This window comes from Nicotiana tabacum, chromosome 11, assembly GCF_000715075.1.
Source record: "Nicotiana tabacum cultivar K326 chromosome 11, ASM71507v2, whole genome shotgun sequence".
NCBI lineage: Eukaryota > Viridiplantae > Streptophyta > Magnoliopsida > Solanales > Solanaceae > Nicotiana > Nicotiana tabacum.
The window spans coordinates 158,832,472-158,856,317 of record NC_134090.1 but is presented as its reverse complement, the minus strand read 5'-3'; the positions used below and the strand labels follow the sequence as shown (position 1 = coordinate 158,856,317).

At 35.7% G+C, this 23,846-nt stretch overlaps 1 protein-coding gene and 1 long non-coding RNA gene across 2 annotated transcripts; both read right to left on the bottom strand.

Moving 5' to 3' along the window:
* Positions 1–413: 413 nt before the first annotated feature.
* On the bottom strand, positions 414–4,414 carry LOC107806029 (epoxide hydrolase 2-like). Its single transcript, XM_016630142.2, has 4 exons — positions 4,091–4,414; positions 2,483–2,760; positions 1,612–1,853; positions 414–776 (listed from the first exon to the last, which is right to left on the bottom strand). The coding sequence occupies exons 1-4, from the start codon at positions 4,287–4,289 to the stop codon at positions 530–532; spliced, it is 966 nt and encodes a 321-aa protein (XP_016485628.1). The 5' UTR covers positions 4,290–4,414; the 3' UTR covers positions 414–529.
* Positions 4,415–21,338: 16,924 nt separating this feature from the next.
* Positions 21,339–22,548, bottom strand: LOC107806028 (uncharacterized). The gene is made up of 2 exons (XR_012696842.1): positions 22,405–22,548; positions 21,339–21,826 (listed from the first exon to the last, which is right to left on the bottom strand). It is a non-coding gene; the product is annotated as an uncharacterized LOC107806028 (long non-coding RNA).
* Positions 22,549–23,846: the final 1,298 nt, after the last annotated feature.

The following is a 23,846-nucleotide window of genomic DNA, read 5'->3' as shown; positions in this document are numbered from 1 at the left end:
GGCTATGTTTGGTTGTTGTTATATTCTCTTTCCGCACATTTCAGGGATTTAGATATTTCTTATGCAAATTTGAAACTTAATTAGTATTAGCAAAATGGTTTACTAAAAGGAATTTACCGTGGTTAATGGTTTGGGTTGACTTGCCTAGTATTGTAATAAGCGTCATCACGACCGGGGCATTTGGGATCGTGATAATAACCACCTCCAAAAATAAAATTAGCTCATATTTGGCTAGCGACTTTAATTATTTATATTAAAAACCCTTCTTTTTCATTTTGTTACATTTTACAAATATCTTTCAGCCTTATTTGAATTACCTTATTGTAGTTTTCACATCCAGAAGTCGGTCAAAATTATATCTATCTTGTATCTTTAATAGTCTTTCTCTCATGTATTATCTGCTAACAGAAAAATAAACAAAAGACAATGAATTTCATATTATTTTGGCTTTTGCCTCTCAAATCTAAATTATTCCTCCTTTATTTTCCATTTATTACAACAGGAAATACAAAGCGAAGGAGCACTAAGTTTAGAACTTTTGAATGAAGTCAAATATATGCTTGCTAATCTCATCTGGTCTTTCTTGGTTAACAAAATGAGCTGCACCTTCTAAAACCACCACTTCCTCCAACAATGGAACATCTTTCTTAAACTCACCATTGTGTATGTAATCTTTAGCACCTGGTATATGATAAACCAAGTCTAATTCTCCGACGATAAACTTGGCCGGAACTTTAACTTTAGCTCCTGTCCACGGTGCTGTGAATTCCCAGCTTCTGCATTTCAAATTGTGTCAATTCGATTTCAAATTCCAAATATATACCACAAACAACAAAGTTGTCTTTGTGTGATCTATAGGTCACCGGTTTGAGCCGTGGAAGCAGCTATTAATGCTTGCACTAGGGTAGGTTATCTACATCACACCCCTCGGGGAGTGGCCCTTCCCTTTGGACCCTGCTTGAATGCGGATGCCTTGTGCATCGGACTACCCTTTTATATACCACAAATGACATTTTCTTGACTGGAGAGGAGGAATTAGAGTCCAAGTAATTGACAAAGGACTGAGACTTACTAGCTTCCATGTATGAAAAAATTGATCATAACATTATGTAAGCAACTAATTGATAGTCTCATGAATTTCACAACTTTCTTGACTTCCTAGAAAACATGATAGTTTATATCAATCAGTTGGTTGCACCTCAATTTCAAACTAGTTGGGTTGGCCATACAAATTCATTGTATTAATCCCGCCTTATTCAGGTCTGCTTCATTCTAACGATAAGTAACGTCTTTTAAGGCAAATTAGGGACGTTTTAAAAGTAGAAGTTCTCCAAATCTCATACTTCACTCAAACGATCATACATACTGTTTCAAATTGAGGATTTCTAAAGGTAAAAGTTATCTAAATCTCATACTTATCTCTATACGAGCATACATACAAGTCTCTAAAAAGTCTCTTGACAAAGATCAAACCTAATGCAATTGTAAAAACAACAAATAAACGTTAACGCCAACTAGTTGACACAAATATTTAGCAAAGGAGCATACAAGTAACGCGAGGAAAACAAATGCAGCTGAGTTTACGATATCATAAAGGTGACGAATGCTTACATGGGAAAAGCTCGGTAATAGTTAACTCCACCAGTGAAGCCAGTCTGCTCAAACTTGCTGGCATAATAATCCAAGTCCTCCTCAGTCAGCCAAGATGAAAGCTCAATTGGAGCATCGGGGATAGCCTCAACGCCTTTGCCTTTAGGAAAATAAATTGGTTCAGAGCCGCGGAATCTGAGAAATTTCTTAAGAACAGACTTAGCACCAATTGGAGAAAATTCAGCTTCAATTTCTCCTGGTACCTGCAGGTAAGATTATAGATGAACTTTCTAATTTAATCTCAGCATAACTCCCACTGTTAACCTATGCCCTTATAAACCACTCAAAAAACTCTTCAATGTTATGTAAATTGTTCCAAACAAATTACTGAGATAATTTCTTTGTGCTATAGAACAACCCTTTTTTATCAAATTAAAAAAATACTTCCTTCGGAAAGGAGAAGGAGAGCATTGTTGCATCGGTAAGAGTTATTGCTGTGTGGTCAGATGGTTACGAGTTCGAGCTGTAAATATAACCTCTTGCAAAAATATAAGGTAAGATAGATTCACAGTCTATGTTGTGCGGACTCTTCAAAATGTTGTCGTACCCATGTCAGATCCTCCAAAAATGCACTACTTTGGAGGATCCGACACGCACCCAATAATATTTTCAGAGAGTCCGAACAACATAGTTTACGGTGGTTCGGCACATCCCCGAACCACATACTCATTTATTTTGTATATGAAGTCTTTTTCTTTTTTCCCTAATTAGTAGTCCAACTTCATACTAAAGATGTCAAATTTCCGATGCAATTTTTCGATAGTCCCCATAAAACTTGTAAAATCCCTTCAAACACAAATTATACAGATACACAAACTAAAACAGAGAGAACCTGAAATCTCCAGACATAATGATCATCACCATATATAGCCCTTAGTCCATCAACAGTATTCATCTGTGGGTTCCTTGGAAAATAATGGACACTCAAATTCACCAAAGCCTTTAATTTATCTGGCCTAAAAAGGGATAAATGCCAAGCAATTAAAGCACCCCAGTCATGACCCACAACAAACACCTTATCTTCATTAGGAGCTATGGCTTCAATAAGTGCTATGAGATCACCCACAAGGTGAAAGATACTGAATTTTGTATGATCATTAATGGGTGCACCTGTTACAAAAAAGAAAAATGAAGAAAAAAGATTGTAAGAGCGAGAGCAACTTTTCTTGGAGAGGATATTGCCTGTATACTGTTCGACAAAATGCTCATAATCAGGGGTGAGTTACGGGTTCCGCCGAACCAATAGCTTTCGTCCAAATACTGTGTTTATTCATAGTCAGGGGTGAGTTACGGGTTCCGCCGAACCCAATAGCTTTCGTCCAAATACTGTGTTTATTTTATAAAATACATTGAATATGTACTAATTATTGATATAGAACTAATAACTTAAAAGGATTATAACTCTGAATCCATAACCTTCATATCTTCACTCCGCGTCTCATAATTTCCTTTATGATACAACAAAGTCACTCTATTTCAAATTAACTTAGTCATTTCTCATAAAAGGTCTAAATTTTGTAGAGTTGAAAGAGAACTACAAAAAAGATTATTTTATTTCATGAAAAGTTAAATTCAAATATTAAGGCCCGTTTGTCCATAGTTTTTTCTTTTTTTCAAATATGAGTTTGTCCATGAAAATTTTATACGTTTTTTGGGATTTTTTCGAAAATAAGTTTTTGAAAACCATTATTTTTCAAAATTTTCAGAAATTTTCTTTTACTCACTCACAAAACTGTTGCATGAAATGCATGTCCAAATATAATTTTAAATTTCAAATTTCAAATATCATTTTTCAACTTAACTCTAAATATATTTTATGTCCAAACTACACAATAAAATCGAAACTACGAAGTATTTTTAAAAATAACGTCTTAAAACTTAGTTTTGCCTTGCGATGTGAAACAATTTCCACTTCATATATATTACGCCTTTTGTCCTGATTTCTTATAAGACACGAAATTTAAGAAATTAATAAAACAAATTTTTTATATATAACCCAAATTTAGACAAAGTACCAATTTTTTTTTTAAATAAGTGGTGGGAAAAGTTCTATATATTCTTTCTTATTTCACTTTTCTTATAAAAGAATAAATATTTATATCAAGCGGATCCCAACAAGTCAAGCCACTATGATAAAATAGAAATACTAAGATTAATTAATTTTCTATAAGAGAACTAATAGTCAAACCTCTCTATAACAGTCTCATTTGTTTTATATATTTTTGTATGTTATAGCGAACTGCTGTTATAGAAAACACATATTATAACGGAACATGAAATTTGTTTCCGAAAAAAATTGACTTTTATAATGAAGCGTTGTTATATAAGAATATTGTTATAAAGAGGTCCTAGTGTATATCATTCTTATTCTTTTTTAGACAGACTGAAAAGAAAAACATGTTAGGTAAAATAAGATGGAGTACGAAAAATTTAACAGCACCTGTAGTATCTCCATAACCCCTTAGGTCAGGTGCCACAGCACGATAGCCACGTTCAGCTAAGTAGAGAATTTGGTGGCGCCATGAATACCAAAGCTCAGGGAAGCCATGGAGAAAGAGGATTGTTGGACCTTGGCCTAATTCTGCTACATGCATTTGTAGGCCATTAACAGCTACCATCTTGTGCTCTATCTTCTCCATTTTTGTTTTTTCAATGTTTCTGAGTCCCTCTGAGTGACAAATTTGGGTATTTATTTTGACTTAGTGCGGGCAAATGCCGACTAATCCAAGTAACTGTAGAAAAGGTTTGGCTATGATTCTTGTGGTTGTTATTGAAGTCATTGTCAATATCACTACTATTATTACTTCATTATTGATACAATACAAAACAGACGGCCAAACTTGTCCTATAGTTGGTCGTAGGGCGGCAAATAGGCGGGTTGGGTTAAATTTGGGCAGGTCAAGGTGGGTTAGGTCAATAAATTGGTCGTTTCTCAACTCAGCCCAAAATGTACTTGGGCTAAGATGGGCTGGGTCAAAATGGACTAAACAATGAATCATGATCCAATCCGTCCAACTTGACTTATGTTTTAGAAACATGTTCATCTTGCATATAAAAGCCTTTTACCTTACAATGTGTAAGTTAAAAAATATTTTGCGGGTGGAGTGAGATAGGGGTAGTGCAGAAAAACAAAAAAACAGAAAACAAAAAATTGAAAATTGAAAATACAAAAAAGAGAAATTGAAAAAAAAATTGAGGGGGTTTGCGGTGTAGGGGGTAGGGTGGGTGGGTGATGAAAAAAATAAAAGAACAGAAAATTGAAAAAAATAAGTAAAATTGGGGCAACTAAGTAAATTTCTAGATACGTTGGGTTGAAATCCCTTTATTTTGGGTGAGTTTCATGGCTGTATTTGGGCTGCTTAATAGGTCAGAATGAGTTATAAAAAATATGGGTTAACTTGGACTCAGCCCAAATTGACTCATGAACTAAAATATTTGTAACTCAATCCATTAATCTCTGGATGGATTGGACGGGTTTGGGCTCAAATTGCCACCCCTAATTGGTCACGTGGTCTTTGGTGTACGAGATGGAGCAACAATAATATTCCAAAGTTTTTGAAAAGAAAAAGGTCTCACTATTACCTCTTAACTATCCATTTTGTAGTATATTTTTTTCTTTATTTTGCCGTTCATAAAAATGTTTATTTGTTATAAAATATTGTCTATAAAGTAAATAATGACAAGGAAATTTAAAGAGAGAGTGAATATTATTCGACTTCAAACTGATGTACAAATAAATTATTTTGATTCCCAGTTTGTAGAAGAAAAGAAATTGCTTTGAGACTTTAGCTGCAAGGCTTTTCTAGAGCTGCTTGTAAGTTGTTTGCATGTTTGTAAGCTACTTGTTTGACTGCAAGCTTCTTCGACAAGCTATAGAAGTAATAATGGACATCTACAATCAAAGAGGAACCAATGATTTGAGTGCAACGGGAGCACACTTTTAAATATGCCAATTACTAGCGATAAATTTTAGCGTGCAACTCTTTAAAATCTAACGATTATGATAACTTATTAACAAAGTACAAATTCTTAGTCACCGTTGTTAGAATCGATAGATACTGCTACTTTATCGAAGTGATTGAGACAACGGGTCTCGATGACCCCCTACCCTTAATGTAGTCCGCCCCTATCTACAATATGATATTCATAACATTGTCGTTCTTTTTTTGTTTTAGTTATACTCCGTCCTTCTAACTAATAAATCCATGGTGAAAGTTGACCTGATCTAATTTGGTTGATCTAATGGAAGCCATGAATATATTTGGAAAATTTTAATTATATATATATATTTATATATATATATATATATATATATATATATATATATATATATATATATATATATATTAATTTTGATGGGTTTTCAATATCTTAGCTTTATATTTTGATGATCTAACAAACTTACTATCAAAGAACCAGATAGGGAACCTGACACACTTGGTACACATTGCTAATCAACGGACTCTAGCTAATGTGAACTACTACAACTTCAGAATATAGAGAACCAACACAAGGACCTGATCCCTTGTATTTCCTTGATAGCAGTACGAAAAGTTAACTGCGTATAACTAAAAAGTGATTGTCTGCACTGTACACAAAAACAATGCATCACAGTTCTGCAGTCACTCGTCCTTTGACCAACCAAGTAATTACATCATTCAAGTTATGTCATCCAAGTTGTATTAACAAAAGTATTACAACAAAACATCATTTGAACACTTGAGAATTCATTTCAAGCATTCAAGTCATCTGATATTCGAACATTCAATTCTCAAGTGCATCAAGAACAAAGTTTACCGCTACTACGGACCAGTTCCTAAATCTAGTATTTTTTTGTCCTTAGTTGAGTTGTAACTTTGTAATTGTTCTTCATTGTAATTCCTAATTTGCTTAGCTAGAAGCGTTGCTTAGGAACCCTTTTGTAAAATCATAAACCCTTAGTGTTTGTGTCGTGACTAGAGTTAGTCATGAGTTGAAGTCTTTATAATAGGTGTATTGCAAAGTGGTTTGTAATAGGTGTATTACAAGTTAGTGAGGTATTAGGAGTTTAATTCCTAGATTGCATAGGGTGTAATATAAAAGTTACTCATAGTAAAATTGAAATCCTACCAGTGTAGGTCGTGATTTTTTATCCCTTTGAGCATGAATTTTTCCACGTAAAACTCCATGTCTTATTTACTTACTATTTCATTAGCATTCTCAGTGGGAACTCATAAGAGGACTTGGTCTCTCTATAGTTTGGTGGACTCATATAAACTATCAATTAGTATCAAAGCGGGTTCCTCCTATCAGGCTAACACCTAGGAAGGATCCTTATGGCTGCTCCACCAAATTTTGAAGAAAGTCAATCTACGTATAGACTACCCAGGTTCAATGGGCAATACTATGGGTGGTGGAAGATGAGAATGCATGATTTCATCATGGTAGAAGACTCTAAGTTATGGGATGTCATATGTGATGGTCCTTATATCCCAACAAAGAATGTCGGAGATCTTCCATTGATGATGCCAAAGACTAGAAAAAAATACACAGATGCAGATAGGAAAGCTGTGGAGAAAAATTTTCGTGCCAAGAAAATTTTGGTGTGTGGAATAGGACCTGATGAATACAACAGAATCTCGGCTTGTCAAACCGCCAAGGAGATATGGGAAGCTTTGCAAACAACACATGAGGGAACCACTCAAGTAAAACAATCTAAGATTGATATGCTTACCACTGAGGATGAGCTCTTTAGGATAAAATACGATGAATCTATTCAAGACATGCACACAAGATTCACTTCCATCATAAATGAGTTACACTCACTTGGTGAAGTCATTCTCGGGAACAAGCTTGTGAGGAAAATTCTTAGCATCCTGCCTAGTTCATGGGAAAGTAAAGTGAATGTTATTACTGAAGCAAAGGATCTGCAGGAGCTGACCATAGACGAGCTAGTTGGAAATCTGAAAACCTACGAAATGAAGAGGAAGATAGATATTGAAAGAAGAGAACCAAAGAAGGAAAAGAACCTGGTACTCAAAACTGAAAGCAATGACTCAAGTGAGGAGGACAGTGAAATGGCTTACTTAACCAAAAGGTTTCAGAAGAAATGGTGGAATACTGAAAAAGGGAAACTCCAGCAGACCAAAGAACTACGATCTCTGCCATAAGTGTGGAAAGTAGGGGCATTTCATCAAAGATTACCCTCTCATAAAGCAAGAACACTCCAAATACAACCCTGATAAAGCAGCGAAGAGGAATCCGGTTCATGACAAACACTTCAAAAGGAAGAGATCTGCTGACAATGTGGTAAAGCAAGCTCTTGCAGCATGGGTAGATTCCTCCAGTAAGTCTGAAGAAGAAATCGATGCAGGTGACAGTTCCATGATGATAGTTGAAAGTAAAGGAAATGAATATGATTCTAGATTTGCTTTGATGGCCCATTCAGACGATGATGAAGAAGATGACAATGATGAGGTAAACTTTAGGGATGTTCAGAGAAATCTGAAATCCTACTCCCCTATGAAACTCATGTCATTAGCAAATGTTTTAATTGATGCCTATCATAGTCTTGTAGAGGATAAGGATGCCTTGACCTTAGAACTAGGAGAAGCTGAACAAATTAAAGATGATCTGGTAGTGTGTGTAGTTGATCTGAAGGAAACCATAAGCGAATTGGAAAATGAAAAAAATGGTTTTAACTGAAAAAATTGCTAGTATATAACATAAAAGAGATGACTTGGTGGTTGTAGCTGTTGATTATAAGGATCCCATTGAGAATTTCAGTAAAGAAAAAGAGGTCTTAGTGGAAAAAATAAATGCCATTGAGCAAGGAGAGAGATGACCTTCTAGTAGTGATTATAGACTTAAAGGAAACAATAGAGGGACTTGGAGATGAGTGTAGGCATAGAAATTCTGAAAAAAGGAAAGAGATAGCTAGTGAGACACACATTAAGCTGGAAATAGAGTTAGCTGTTGTGAGAACTAATTTGGGTGCTAAACTTGAGAAAAATAGGCAGCTCCAAGTAGAACTAGAAAGAGTAAAGAATGATCTTGAGAAGTCTCTTAAATGGACCTGGTCTTCGGAAGCTATTACTGCCATGTATGTTAATAATGGTGGTAACAGGCAGGGAATGGCGTTTCAAAAGGAGAAAACTCCTTATAACTTTCACAACAAATATGTTATTATACCCGATAATTGGTTTTGCATCCACTATGGGAACAATGGGTATTTCAAAGAAAATTTCCAAGCCAGGGTTCAATCTCTGAAGAAAAAATAAAGTTTTTGCTGAGAAAGTAACTACTGAAAAAGGACCAGGTGCCACTCATAAAAAGCGCATGTTACCTATATGGACTAAAAGAGCACTTATTTATCCTCTTGCTTATTACAAGGGACCCAAACTTGCTTGGGTTCCTAAATCTAACCCTTGATTTCATTGTATAGGGAAAAGTGAAAGGAAGCAGTCAATAATGGTTCATGGACAGTGGTTGCTCCAAGTATATGACTAGAAATACTATGGACTTTCTTTTACTAAAAGCCCTGCAAGGAGGGAGTGTATCCTTTGAAAATGGGCAAAAGGGGTACATTCTTGGTGTTGGAAAAGTTGGAAAGTCACTCACTCACTCAATTAAGAATGTGTACTATGTCAATAGTCTTAAGTACAGTCTCTTGAGTGTTTCTCAGATTTGTGATAAAGAAAACAAGGGGGAGTTCTTGTCCAATATATGCACTGTTACAAATCTGGTAACTGGTGAAGTGGTACTTGTGGCCAAAAGATACAAGAACATCTATATTGCTGATTTCGAGTCTATACAAAGTGGTAATCTGAGTTGCCTGAAAGCTGTTGATGATGATGCTGAACTCTGGCACAGAAGACTGGGGCACGCAAGCTTCTCTCTTATGAATAAACTAATTTAGAAGGACCGGGTTCATGGTCTGCCCATGTCAAAGTTCAAAGAGCACAAAGTTTGTGATGCTTGTGCTAGAGGGAAGCATGTGAAGTCCTCATTCAAGTCAACGAAAGATGTCAGCACCTCAAAACCACTTGATCTCCTTCATATGGATCTGTTTGGACCTATGAGAGTGCAAAACAGGGGAGGAAAAAGGTACATTTTTGTGATTGTGGATGACTACTCCAGTTTACATGGACTCTGTTTCTTAGAACAAAAGATGAAACCTTTAAAGTATCTGTAGCCTTTGTAAAGAAAATCCAAGTGAAGATGGAATAGAGAGTAGCATGCATTAGATCAGATCATGGAATAGAGTTTGACAATGCCAAATTTGATGAATTCTGTACCAAGAATGATATTACATACAACTTTTCAGCCCCAAGAACTCCCCAGCAAAATGGAGTTGTGGAAAGGAAGAACAGAACTCTTAAGGAAATAGCAAGAACTATGCTGATCAACAGTGGGATTGCAAAGAACTTCTGGGCTGAAGATGTCAATACTGCCTGCTACTTGGTGAATAGGTGCATGATCAGATCTCTCCTGAACAAAACCCACTATGAGTTGCTGAATGGAAGGAAGCCCAAGCTGACTCACCTGAGAACATTTGGGTGCAAATGTTATGTTCTCAATAATAGAAGGGATCAACTTGGAAAATTTGATGCCAAGAGTGATGAAGGAATCTATTTGGGGTATTCTTCTCAAAGCAAAGTTTACAAGATATACAACAAGCGGACTCAATGTGTTGAGGAAAGTGTTCACATAATCTTTGACGAGTCATATCCCTCCTGTGAGAAAATCCACAAGGATGATCAAGATGGGGAACCCTTACTGGTTCTAGGTAAAGTCATCGACATGACAAATGGAAAGGCAGACATAATGAGTCAAGTGAAGGAGCCAAGTGGAGACAATGCAGCTTCTTCCTCAAGGGAACCAGGTACCACAATTACAACCACTGAAGCTGAAGAAAGAGTGGTTGATGCAGTGCAAGGTACTCCACAAGTAGCTGAGAGAAGGACACAAGGGAACCAATTAGATCTACCCAGCTCCTCTACAAATGAGCCTCAAATGCCCAACTGGAAACACAAAAGCTCTCATCCTCTTGACAACATAGTTATCCTCTAGATTCCGGAGTGCAAACCAGATCAAAATCCAGAAAATCACTTGCCTTCTTAGCCTTTCTCCCAAAAACATCAAGGAAGCCCTAAAGGATGCAGACTGGATTACAGCCATGCAAGATGAGTTGCATCAATTTGAAAGAAACAATGTATGGCTCCTGGTACCTAGACCCTAAGACGAACCATCATAGGCATCAAGTGGGTATTCAGGAACAAACTTGATGAACATGGAAACACTACAAGGAACAAGGCTAGGCTAGTGGTTCAAGGTTACAATCAGGAGGAAGGAATTGATTATGATGAGACATTTGCTCTGGTTGCTTGTATGGAAGCTATTAGAATCCTAATTGCCTTTGCATCCCATATGGAATTCACTTTGTTCCAAATGGAGATGTCAAAAGTTTATTTCTGAATGGATTTCTTATGGAAGAAGTCTATGTAAAGCAACTGCCGGGGTTTGAATGCCATGAGCACCCTGAATATGTGTTTAAACTAGACAAGGCATTGTATGGGTTGAAGCATGCTCCTCGAGCTTGGTATGAAAGGCTGTCAAAGTTTCTCTTAGAAAATGACTTTACAAGAAGAAAACGTGACAACATCTTGTTCCTGAAGAAACGGGGAGGAACCTGCTCATTGCTCAGTTGTATGTTAATGATATCATTTTTGGGGCTACAACTAATTTACTGTGTGAAGAATTTGCAAAAATCATGGGAAATGAGTTTGAAATGAGCATGATGGGTGAGTTTAATTCCTTCTTGGGTCTTCAAGTGAAGCAGTCCTCAAAGGGTACATACATCTGCCAGCAGAAATACATCAAGGAGCTCTTGAAGAAGTTTGATATAGAAACATCAAAAGTGATAAACACTCCCATTGCCACTGCCACTCGACTGGACATGGATGAATCTGGCTCTTCTGTGAATAAAACCATGTATAGAAGCATTATTGGGTCTCTTCTCTACCTTACTACCAGCAGTAATGATATTGTCTTCAGTATGGGGCTATGTGCAAGGTTTCAGTCAAATCCCAAGGAATCTCATATGAAGGCTACCAAAAGAATTTTGGGATATCTTAAGGGAACACAGGACATAGTCCTGTACTACTCCTCAGGTGACAGTTTTAATCTTATTGGGTATGTTGATGCTGACTATGAAGGTTATCTTTTCGATAGGAAAAGTACTTCTGGAATGGCTCACTTTCTAGGATCATGTTTCATCTCACGGGGCATAAGGAAGCAAAACTCAGTGGCTCTTTCAACAGTTGAAGCAGAATATATAGCCACAGCTTTCTGCTGTGCTTAGCTCTTATGGATCAAACAATACTTGGAAGATTTTGGTGTGTATATTAATTGTGTGCCTCCTCTATGTGATAACACCAGTGCACTCAACATGGCCAAAAATCTAGTTCAACGCAAAAGAATCAAGCACATTGATGTGAGACATCATTTTCTAAGAGACAATATAGAGAAAGGACTTATCTGTATGAAGTTCTGCAGTACAGAAGACCAAATTGCAGATATATTCACCAAAGCATTGAGTAGGGAGAATTTTGAAAGAAATAGGGTGAAGCTGGGGCTATTGAAGCCTAATTGAGAACCTGATTCCCATCAGTTAGCTATGAAAGTCATCTTCAGGTAATATTAGCTAAAGTATTTTCCGGCCAAGTCTAACTCACTTCAATACCATTGCAGGTAAACACGCATGATGATTATAGAAGCTGTAGATGCATTGCATGGGCGGTAAAAAAGGATTGGAATTTTCAAAGATAGGTCAAGAACTTGGTTATTGTACCAAAGGTTAGTAGTCATGTGCATTCTTTCATACACATCTTAAAAAGGTACAAATATCAACTGTTATGTCATCCACCTTTTCAGACTCTGTTGTTATGTCTTTTCATTTCAAATCCTTTCCATCTCCCTCTGAAACGTTGCAACATCCCACACACTACCGTCGTTTCAGAACCGGTTTCTATCTCTCTCCCTCATAATTATCCTCTCTTATTGAAACCCTCTCTTCTCTTGACCGATCATATTCCTCTCATCAGACCTTCTCCAAAAATTCTCAACTCTATCTCTGTAATGGCCGACAATCACTCGAAAATCCCTTCTTCAGTAGAAATTAATCCAGAGAAAACTCATGAGTCTTCCGTCCCTGATGAACCATCTGTCACCATTCCAGTCTCAACCACTGAAAACACCTCCAACCCAGATTTCCCTACACCCTCCTATTCTAATGCGATTATCTCAGACCTCTCTCTCCCTCCAAATGATGAGGACTCAAAAACCCCAAAAATCGATAATCCTTCATCTCTATCGACTGAGATTCTCACCAACCAAGGCAAGGGTGGAGAATAGGGTAAAACTCCAAATTTTTAGAGGTTTCAGGGGCTAGGATTGATCAACCTTCCGCCATTCTTACTTCAAATTCTGTGGTGTCCATGGAGTCTTTAGAAGAGGAAATCATCGCAACCATTTTTGTTGTATCTGCAGATGGAATAGTGCATGAGGTAGTCTCTAGTGTACCCAAGTCTTAAAGGAATGAGACATAGGGGTTAGTGGAAGAAGGAGCCGTGGTGCTGTTTGAAGGCTCTGCACCAGCAAAAACTGCTAGGACTTCTCGTGAAGGACTTGACCCCCCTCCCAGGTCAGTTCTGCTCCTGCACCTTCTCCACACTTTGTTGTTGAGCCCTTGAAAATTCTGGTTCTTAAGATGAGGTCTAGTGATGAGGAAGATCAAGACAACATTGCTCTAGATACATTTATCGTCAAGCGAAGGCCAGTAATCACTCTTGAGTCTTCTACCAAGCGACCTACTACTAGGTTACAAGCAAAAGAGGCTTATGAGTTTGCCCTACAAAAGAGCAAAAGGAGTAGTAAGAAGAAAAAGAAGAGGTTGGTGAAAAATAGAGAGGTAGTATGTGACAAGGACGTCCTTGTGGTGGAAGTTGATGAGGAAGCAACAGAGGAACCTAGTTCCTTGGTTAAAAGGTCCCAAAAGAAGAAGCACTCTGCTTTAGTGGAAAATGTTACAACCCCTAATTCAAATTGAAAGCTGTTGTGAAAAGTAGAAAATCGAAAGATGTTATGAGTGAACCATCATTTTCTGATGAGGATATTTTGGACAAATCTAGTTGAAAAGAAAAATCACGTGTTGTGAAGTCTGGCAAGAGAAATTTGGAACATGTGAAGGAACCTGGTTCTACAAAGAAATTGAAAAGTGAGACTAGGTCTGCTACCGAAAGTTTAAGGCACCAAAAGGTCCTGTTGGGTCGCACTTTTGACCTAGCAATTTCTGATATGGCTGGCATGAGACAAGTAATTGAGATGGTTGAGTTTCAATGGTGCGGACATTTATTCCAAATTGATACGCCCAAGGTGTATGAGAATGAGGTCCAAAGCTTCTATGGCGACCTCTTTCCTGTTCATACTGACCATATTTGTGCTTTAGTTAATGGGGTGGATATTGTGTTTGATGTTGCTCTGCTTGGGGATATTCTAAAAGTCCCTACATTTGGTATTTCTGCTGTGAAGGATGTGTGTAAGTCAAACTTCAGAAATGTTATCGTGAAGGATAATGCAAACCAAAAAGTGGAACATGTTCACAAGAAAGCCTTGCTCCTTGTTTATCAGTTACTCTTCGAGCTGGTGAACAAGGTTCTTCTACCCCGTGATGAGAGGAGGTCCATGACTTCCAGGTCCGACTTGTATCCGATAGAGGCACTAGATAGATTTACACCTGTGAACTTGCCTGCCATCATGATTGAGCATATGCAGAAAGTGGCGACTTTTAAGGATGGAAACCATAGTCTTTCATATGGGTTTCTTCTTACACACGTTTTTATGTTCTTCAAAGTACCACTGGGACAATGCAAGGTGGGAACCAAGAAGCAGACCTTCTCTCAAACAACTTTGGAGGAATATGAGTGTATCGAAAAGAAAGGAGGGGTAGGCAGTACTTCGACAATCTCTTAGCTCATCAATTCTCAAAACAGTGCAACTGAGAAGATTCGAAAGTTGAAGGCGCAGAACGCTATCCTGGAAGGTCAGCAGGCCCAAGGGGCCTCAAGGTCAAATGAGGAGATAACTCGTTTGACCAAAGAAAATGCTGATCTTAGGGCACAAGTAGAGAACCTGAAGGAGAAACTACTCACCGAGCAAACATCGGCAAATGCCCGAATAGATCTTGTTCTTCAAACCCTTGTTGTAGCTTCCAAACCCTCTCCTCTTAGTGTCCTTTAGGCAGCCTTTTCAGTGACCAATTTCTGGATTTTGTGTTCTTGTTTTGATGACTTGGCAAATGTTTTTGTTTCTTTTTTTTGTGACGTGGATGGGATGCACCTGTACTGCTCCCATTGAAAACATTCCAATCTTTGCATTTGCTGTATAAGCAAAGGCATATGTTTTATATATAAAAACTATCCTTTCTTGCTCTCTAATGCTTATGTTTCTTTATTTTTCTCTTCTATCATGTTGTGTGCACATATGTGGCATGATTTAGCTCGGCTAGACTTCTTTATGCTGATTGCTTGCTTGTGTATTGCTAATGATGCCAAAAGGGGGAAGTATAATTGAAATAGGGAGATCTGATTAAGGGGGAAATATAAAGTCCGGGGGAACTTGTGAAGTTCCTGTTGCTTCATCTGGTTATTTTTGTTCCAAAAATATGTTATCAATGTCTAAGTTTATCATCATCAAAAAGGGGAAAATTGATGGGTTTCCAATGTAAAGCTATGATGACCTAACAAACTTACTGTCAGAGAATCAGATAGGGAACTTGACACACTTAGTACACATTGCTAATCAATGGACTTCAACTAATGTAAACTGCTACAACTTCAGAAGATAGAGAACCAAAATAGGGACTTGATCCTTTGTGTTTCCCTGACAGCAGTACGAAAAGTCAACTATGTACAACTGAAAAGTGACTGCCTGTATTGTACACAGAAACAGTGCAGCACCAGTTCTGCAATCACTTGTCCTTTGACCAACCAAGTGATTACATCATTCAAGTGATGTCATCCAAGTTGTATTAACAAGAGTATTACAACAAAATATCATTTGAACACTTGAGAATCCACTTCAAGCATTCAAGCCATATGATATTCGAGCATTCAATTCTCAAGTGCATCAAGAACAATGTTTAACGCTACTACGGACCAGTTCCTAAATCTAGTATTTTGTTGTCTTTAGTTGAGTTGTAACTTTGTAATTGTTCTTCATTGTAATTCCTAATTTGCTTAGCTAGAAGCGTTGCTTAGAAACCCTTTTGTAAAATCATAAACCCTTAGTGTTTGTGTCGTGACTAGAGTTAGTCATGAGTTGAAGTCTTTGTAATAGGTGTATTACGAAGTGGCTTGTCATAGGTGTATTACAAGTTAGTGAGGGATTAAGAGTTAATTCCTAGATTGCATAGGGTGTAATCTAAAAGTTACTCATAGTGAAGTTGAAATCCTACTAGTGTAAGTCGTGATTTTATCCCCTTGAGCAGGAATTTTTCCACGTAAAACTCCCTGTCTTATTTACTTATTGTTTTATTAGTATTCTCAGTGGGAACTCATAAAAGGACCCGGTCTCTCTATAGTTAAGTGAACTCATATAAACTATCAAATTTGATAGCTTAGGGTAAATTTAAATCTTTTGTTGTCTATGTCCACTGTGAGAAATGTCAGAACCAAGCTGGAAACCCATTAGAGGGAGGTAGCAATATGAGATAAATTATTGATGCAGATAAATATTATACAGAATAACGGAATAGTCTATTCCATATAAAAGGTGAAATTTCTTCAATCCTGATTATAATTTCTGAATAATATATTGTGGGATAACCTGGTTTAAAATCTTAAACCAAATGATAGGCTTATAAAAACCACTGCTCCACCTTTTGCGTGTATTGTAGTAAGCTTGGTCATATTGCGTGTCTGGCCTAATTTAAATGTCTGAATTCTAATTTGTTGAGTTTAATATTTGAATTTTTCTTTCATTATCGTTTTAGACACAAAAGGTAATATTATTTTGAAATTTTTTGATAAAAAATTTCACACACATATGTATATTTGTATTCCATATCAAAAAATTTGGATTAGATTGAACCGGTTAGGTTGTTGCCTAATTGGCATGGTTTTCCATTTAGAAATCTTCTCCTTCACTTTCCTAACAATAATCCAAAATTTGGAGCTTAAGTCGACCCCACATGCACGAACGGTCACTAAGACTTTAATAGTATCGTGCTACAATATTATGCGTACTCTCAATTATTGTGAGTTAATTTATAATTTGGGACTACGAGGCGGTACCTTAGGAGTGCCTACGTTGATCTTCTCTATTTGGTGTATTGTTTGGTTGTTGTTTTCCTTTCGTGTTGTATTTTTTTCTTGATTTTCGTGGTTACTTTCCGTAAATTCCTTATTGTTTCACTTCCCTGTTATTCTTATTATATCATTATATCTCATGTCTTGTTCTTATTATCTCCAGTAAGGCCTTGACTTGACCTCGTCACTACTCTACCGGTCGAGGTTAGACTTGGTACTTACTGGGTACCGTTGTGGTGTACTCATACTACGTTTCTGCACATGTTTTGTGCAGAACTAGGTACATGCTATTGGCCTCGGTATTAGCGTGCTGTGTTGCTGCTCTGGAGACTACAAGGTACACATACTCGCATCCGCAGGTCTCAGAGTCCCATTCTATCTTGTTCTTTTCTTATTTCTTTATATCTTTATAGACAATGATGTATCAGAGTATTTCAGTACTGTATCTGGAGCTTATGACTTACATTTTACCGGGTTTTGGAAAATGTATATGTTGAGTTACAGATTTTTTTTTTAAATAATTGTTGAGGTTTGAGTTTTAAATTACTATTTCAGTTATTCCGTATTTTTATTTAGGCTTACCTAGTCTTAAAGACTAGGTGCCGTCACGACATCCTACGAAGGAAAATTAGGATCATGACATTTGCGTTTCTCCATTCCAAATTGGCTGGAGCAGACCACGTTATGAAATTGCTTCAAGAGTGGTGAGGTTGAAAATAGCAGCAATACACTTGGCCATATTGCGTTTCTGACCTAATTTAGGTGGTGAAAATAGCACGGGCTAATCAGTTTTTGGACTGAAAATTAAAAAATAGTTAGCAGTTGCAAAGTAAAATAGCCACTATTTTGTTGTAATACGGAAAGTTCCAGCATAATATACTAGAGATTAGTGCACCTCTATATTGACTTTCGGCATATTATGCTGGAACTCCAATACACGGAAAGTTCCAGCATAATATACTGGAGATTGGAGAACCTGTGTATGAACTTCCATCATCTTATGTTGGACCAATATATTATGCTGGAACTCCAGTGTATTATGATGGAAGTCCAGTATATTATACCGAAACTCCAATATATTATGCTGGAATATTTAACGAATTTTAAACAATGTTTTTGTTCAGATTTATCTTTACACGAAAAGTGGCTAAATTTCGATTACTTTTGAAACTTTGGCTATTTTTCAATTACCACCTGTAAATCTGGCTATTTTTGAATTTCACCCCTAGTTTAATTGAGAATTCTGAATCTTAATTTAATGGGTTTAATATATGATTTTTTATTACCTTTTTAAAATTATGGATTCAAAAGTAATAAGTACTCTCTATCCTAATTTATATCACACAGTTCGGATTTTGAGAGTTACTTTTTTTATTTTGACTGTAAATTCAGATATATTATCTTTAAATTTTTTGAAAATAATTTATATATTTAGAAACTACTAAAACGTATTACAACTAATAATAATTAATAATTTAAAATATTTAGAGGCAAATGAACAAATCGCAGTCAAGATTTTTTGGTTTAACTCTCGAAAAACGAAAAATATTACAAAAATTAGGGATGGAGAGAGTAATATTTTTTAAATTTTAATAATCCTTTATTTATATATTTGTATTCTGTATAAAAGTTTGGTTTGGATTGCCTAATTGGCATGGTTTTCCCATCTAGAAAACGACTTCTCCTTTCAATTACAAAATAATAAACCAAAATTTGGAGCTTAAGTCGACCCCACATGCACGAACGGTCACCAAGACTTTAATACCAGTGGCGGATGTAGCGTAGTATTTATGGGTTCAACCCATACTTTTTTGTACGGAGTAAAATTTTATATATAAAAATTCGGTAAATTTATAAAAATAGATATGAATTTATAACTTTAAAAACATAATGTGTTAATGCTATAAACTTTAAAAATTGAACTCATATGATTTAAATACAGGATTCGCCACTGTTTAATACTATCGTGCTACAATATTACGTGTACTCCCCACTACTGTGTCCGAATCATATTAATGTAACCAACTCACAAATACTAGACAATTAACAAACTTTGCGCCCAACGGATCTCAATATTATTGCCGCCGTCATATGAACTTATACCTTATTAAGTAGTATTTGCTACTCCGAAGCTTGATGTTTGGAATAATTTGCGTGTACGTTAAATATTTTAATGACTATCTATATTATCTTGTATCAGTGCGTAGCCAGTGCATAAAATATTCCGCAATTATGTAAGGTCGGGAAAAGAGTCGTACACTAAAAGGTGTAATGTAGACGACTTCTCTAATGCAAATATTAGTGGTTGCTTACACAGCTCGGACCTGTTACCTGTAAGTTCGTGTAATAGTATTATCTTTTATTAGTACAAGTATCAAATAACTTTACCTTCTAAATTTTAGATAATTAGAAAAAACCATCTAAGCTTTTTCCCTAGTAATGGAACTAAACCTGATCTACCATGGTTATTAATACATTTTTTTTATACCGCATCATTGAAAACTCAAAGTTCCAACTTTATAAAATGGAGAGGTAAGCTCAAGTTTTGTAGTTGTAAATGTGAATGAGATTCTCCCACTCTTATCCAGAAATATCGAATTCGAGAGCTGAAATAGATAAATAAATGTTGGGGAGAGCTCCACTTTAAGTAATAATGTATAATGCGAATATGTATTAGTCGAATCAGTAAATTTTGAATATTAAGTACAATATGAATCTAAATTAATCGAATTAGTACATTTTGAATATTAAATACTTATTTTAAAAAAAGAGTTACATGAGTAATATACTTTTTATTTTTTGATATCGACCTTTGACTAAAATTGCAATAATAAAGCCCTATTCTATGTTCAATTGAGCATAGAATAGGGCTTCTGTCAAATCAAACGCAAACTGTAGCAGCTGTACCAGCTCATTACACAGTTAGGGTCGTTTGGTACGAGGTACAAGAAGGTATAAAGGTGATATAAAAATTTAATATCACCTTAATATTCTGTTTGGTTAGTAAATTAGGTATAAGTTATCTTGGTATTAATTTTAACACTGGGATAACTTATACCTTATAGAAGGTGGGGTAATTAGCACAGGTATAACTTATACCTTCTTCTTAGAAATTATGCAATTGTCATTCTTAATATAACATACCAAACAATAAATAAACAACAATCCCAGCACATAACTAATCCCATCATAACTTATCTCAATATAACTTATACCGTCATAATTTATTCCGATATAAATCGTATTCCAACCAAACGACTCCTTACGGACTCCCAAAGGATCAGAACACATAAAATTCACAAGGAAAGAGGAAAACTTTTTTAAGTTTAATTTTACACAAAGAGAGCAAAAACAAAAAACATTTTCCAACTATAAAAAATTACTCCTTTTGTTTCTGAAAGTAATTTGATTAGGTAATTAGTTTAATAATTTTTTGTAAAACTTGAAATGTTAAACATAAAATTAGATTATTGATGACTATGAAAATATATCATTAAGAAAAAAAAGAAATTTATAACCATAAAAATATATCACTAAGAGTGAAATAGAAAGTTTAAACTAAATTTTTTTATTTATAAATAGAAAAGTCATTCTTTTTTAGAGAAACTAATAAAAAATAATATCAAATAAAATAAAGTGGAGGGAGTTAATGGAGCGGTCTCCTTTCTAATCTCCCTACTTAATTATTTGCACTTCAAAATTTCTTTCCTTTACTTAATGGCCAACATTTTAGTCGTCGTACGTACTGGTATAACTGACAAGTGTCTGATAAAATAGTTAAAAATATGCACATATTGATCGGCAGAATCGGAGCCACAAGTTAACTTTATGGGTTGGATTTCGGAACAACAATTTTAAGAGCTATTAATTAGGTTCTAAATTTAATATTTGTATATATTTTATACTCCTTCCGTTTCAATTTATGTAAACTTATTTTCTTTTTGGTCTGTTCCAAAAAGAATGCCGCATTTCTATATTTGAAAACAATTTAGCTTAAACTTACAATTCTATCTTTAATGAGAAGCTTTTATAACCACACAAATACTCTAGGTCCTCTTTTTGACTTGTTTAAGACCATAAATTTCAAAAGTTTTCATTTTTTCTTAAACTCCGTGCCCAGTCAAACAGGTTCACATAAATTGGAACGGAGGAAGTGATTTTTTTTAACATAAATACATTATTTGAGTAAAAGTTATTGGGTTGGCCGAACCCGCGTTCAGCCTTCTAGCTCCGCCACGGTTGATCGAAACACCATCATTATAAAAAAATCTCATTTCATGTGGGAGATTTGAAGTACGAGGGTGAGGGTAGCTTGATTTTAAATGTGAATTTGAATACAGATTTTTCAAAATAAATAAATAAATAAATTATATATTTAAAAATTACATAAAAAATATTACAAGTTACAATACTTGATTAAGAATATTTTAAAATGAAATTACATGAGTAATTAACAGTGTCTAGTACTTGATTTGAATTTACTTTCATCATGTGACCAAATAGATGGGATTAGCTGAAGTTGTCTGCTGCCTGTCCGTGTTAAACTCCTTAAGATTAACGTATGGTATCTCCAAATCACCTTTCTTGCTCGGAATCAAACTTCCGGCCAGTGAACCGGAGAACGGCCGTCGGGTTTTCCGGCGAGGCGTGTTTGACCCAGTTCTACTTTCTGTAATATACACCGGCCCAGAAATTGATCCACTTAATACAACATTCCGACGGTGAAAATTGCCGTAGTTAGTACTTTCATTTAAAGGCTTCCTTTTATTCCACTTGAAGATGAACAGAGCATTTCTCCACCATCTTTTCCGGTGGATGTTTTTCTTGATCTGTTTTTTGTCATATTCATAAATGGTATTAATATCCCAAAATATTGAATGTTGGAATAAAACGGTTCCAATGAAATAAAATAAATATCAGTAGTTAGAATTATGTCAAAGAGAGTAGAAAATAAATGAAGCAATAATGGTACTGTAACAACAAAATTTTGCGTCTAGGAAAAATAATCAATACATGAAATAACGTAACAAATTGAAGTATTTGATTTCGAGACACAATAAAAGATACAATATAATAGGCCTCTATAATATTCTTCTGATTCTTCCCAATAGAATATAAAATATGTTAAACTTGACTGTGATTTTGATTCAAGGAAATTCATATGTTTACAGTTATAAATAGAACTCATACCTGTGACCTAAAGTAAAATTTGAATTATATATGAATTCAATTTATATATGAATTTTGGTAAAGGAATTCAATTAAACCTCCTTGCATTCATGTGGCTTCGCCCTGGTCAATCTCAACTAAATTGGAATTGAGACGTTATTTTGTTATTCGTACTACTGATCTTGAACTCAGACCAGTAGTTTACGTTAAAAGTTACAGATGAAGATAAGGTATTTACCTGAAAATAATCGATTCGAGGATCAAAGCCATTGCCAGTGAAGTATTGAGGTACTACAACGGGGAAAATAGAGGACTTGTTTGACATTGATTTATATTGTTTTCCTCTTTGAGAAGCAAAAGGTTTTTTAAGTTTGTAGAAGGGAAGGGGAAAGTGAAGAATGGAAAGGAAGCTGAAGAAAAGAGCGAGGAAAAGGGAAGTCAAAAGTGAAATATAAATGAATTAAGCGCGCCTTTGGGGGCTAGTTAGTGGCCGTTGGTATTGGGCAACTCTAGTTAATGGTCTTGTCTATTTGTCTTTCTTTATGTTTTTCAAAATATAAGATTAGTAATACTCCATTAAAACTCAACATCAACTAATTTTTTGGACTTAAATTAAATGTACTAACATGATTAAAACTCATCAACACCAACTAATTTGTTTTAATGATACGGATTTTTTTCTTTCGTCCAGCATACTTTTAGTTAAAATCAGATGGTTTGTAAGAGACAGCAATCTATCAAGATAATTTCTTTGCACGTACGTGATCATAGGTCTACATCGTCCCTTTTTAACGTATTCAATAACTATAATTTCAGCTATAAGCTAATGAATCCGGAGGTTGAAGCAAGAAATGATCAGATCATTTCAACCGACATTATGTTATTTTATCCGCCTTTATGTGTGCTAGTGTCACGACCCGAAATTTTCACCTTAAGGAACGTGATGACGCCTAACATTCACTTGCTAGGTAAGCTAACGTTAGAGTAATTCTTTACAAATTTTAACCACTTCGAACAATTTAACCAACTAAACAGAAACGAAGTCCAAAATAAAATACGAACTAGTGTAGTAATCTAATATCTAGTACAACCCGAATCTGGAGCCACAAGTGTACACGAGCTTCTAGAGGTTCTACATATAAAGTCTGAAATAAATATAACTGTTTCGAATGAGATGAACAGTAAAATAAGGAACGAGGAAGGGGACTTCAAGGTCAACAAACGCCAACAGATCTACCTCGAGTCTCCAAATGCCAATCCGAGCTGATGCGCCAGTTGGAACCAGCACCAAAATCTGCACAAGAAGTGCAGAGTATAGTATGAGTACAACCGACCCAATGTACTCCGTAAGTGTCGAGCCTAACCTCGACGAGGTAGTGACGAGATTATGATAGGACACCCACGTAAATAAACCTGTGCATACAACAATATACGTACAACATAACAACAAATAAAGGCTAAGCATGTACTATTGGGAGGGCACATGCGAAAGGGGTACAAGATACGATAACTACATAAGGGAACGATAATAAGAAACAGTCAATAAACATCCAACTAGTAAAACGAATAAACATAATGAATAAAATTGCATGGCATTATTTTTCGTACTTTTACTCTCAACCTCACCATAAAACCTCTGAAGCAAAGGTTCGGTCAAATCTTTCTCAAAAAAAAAATGCT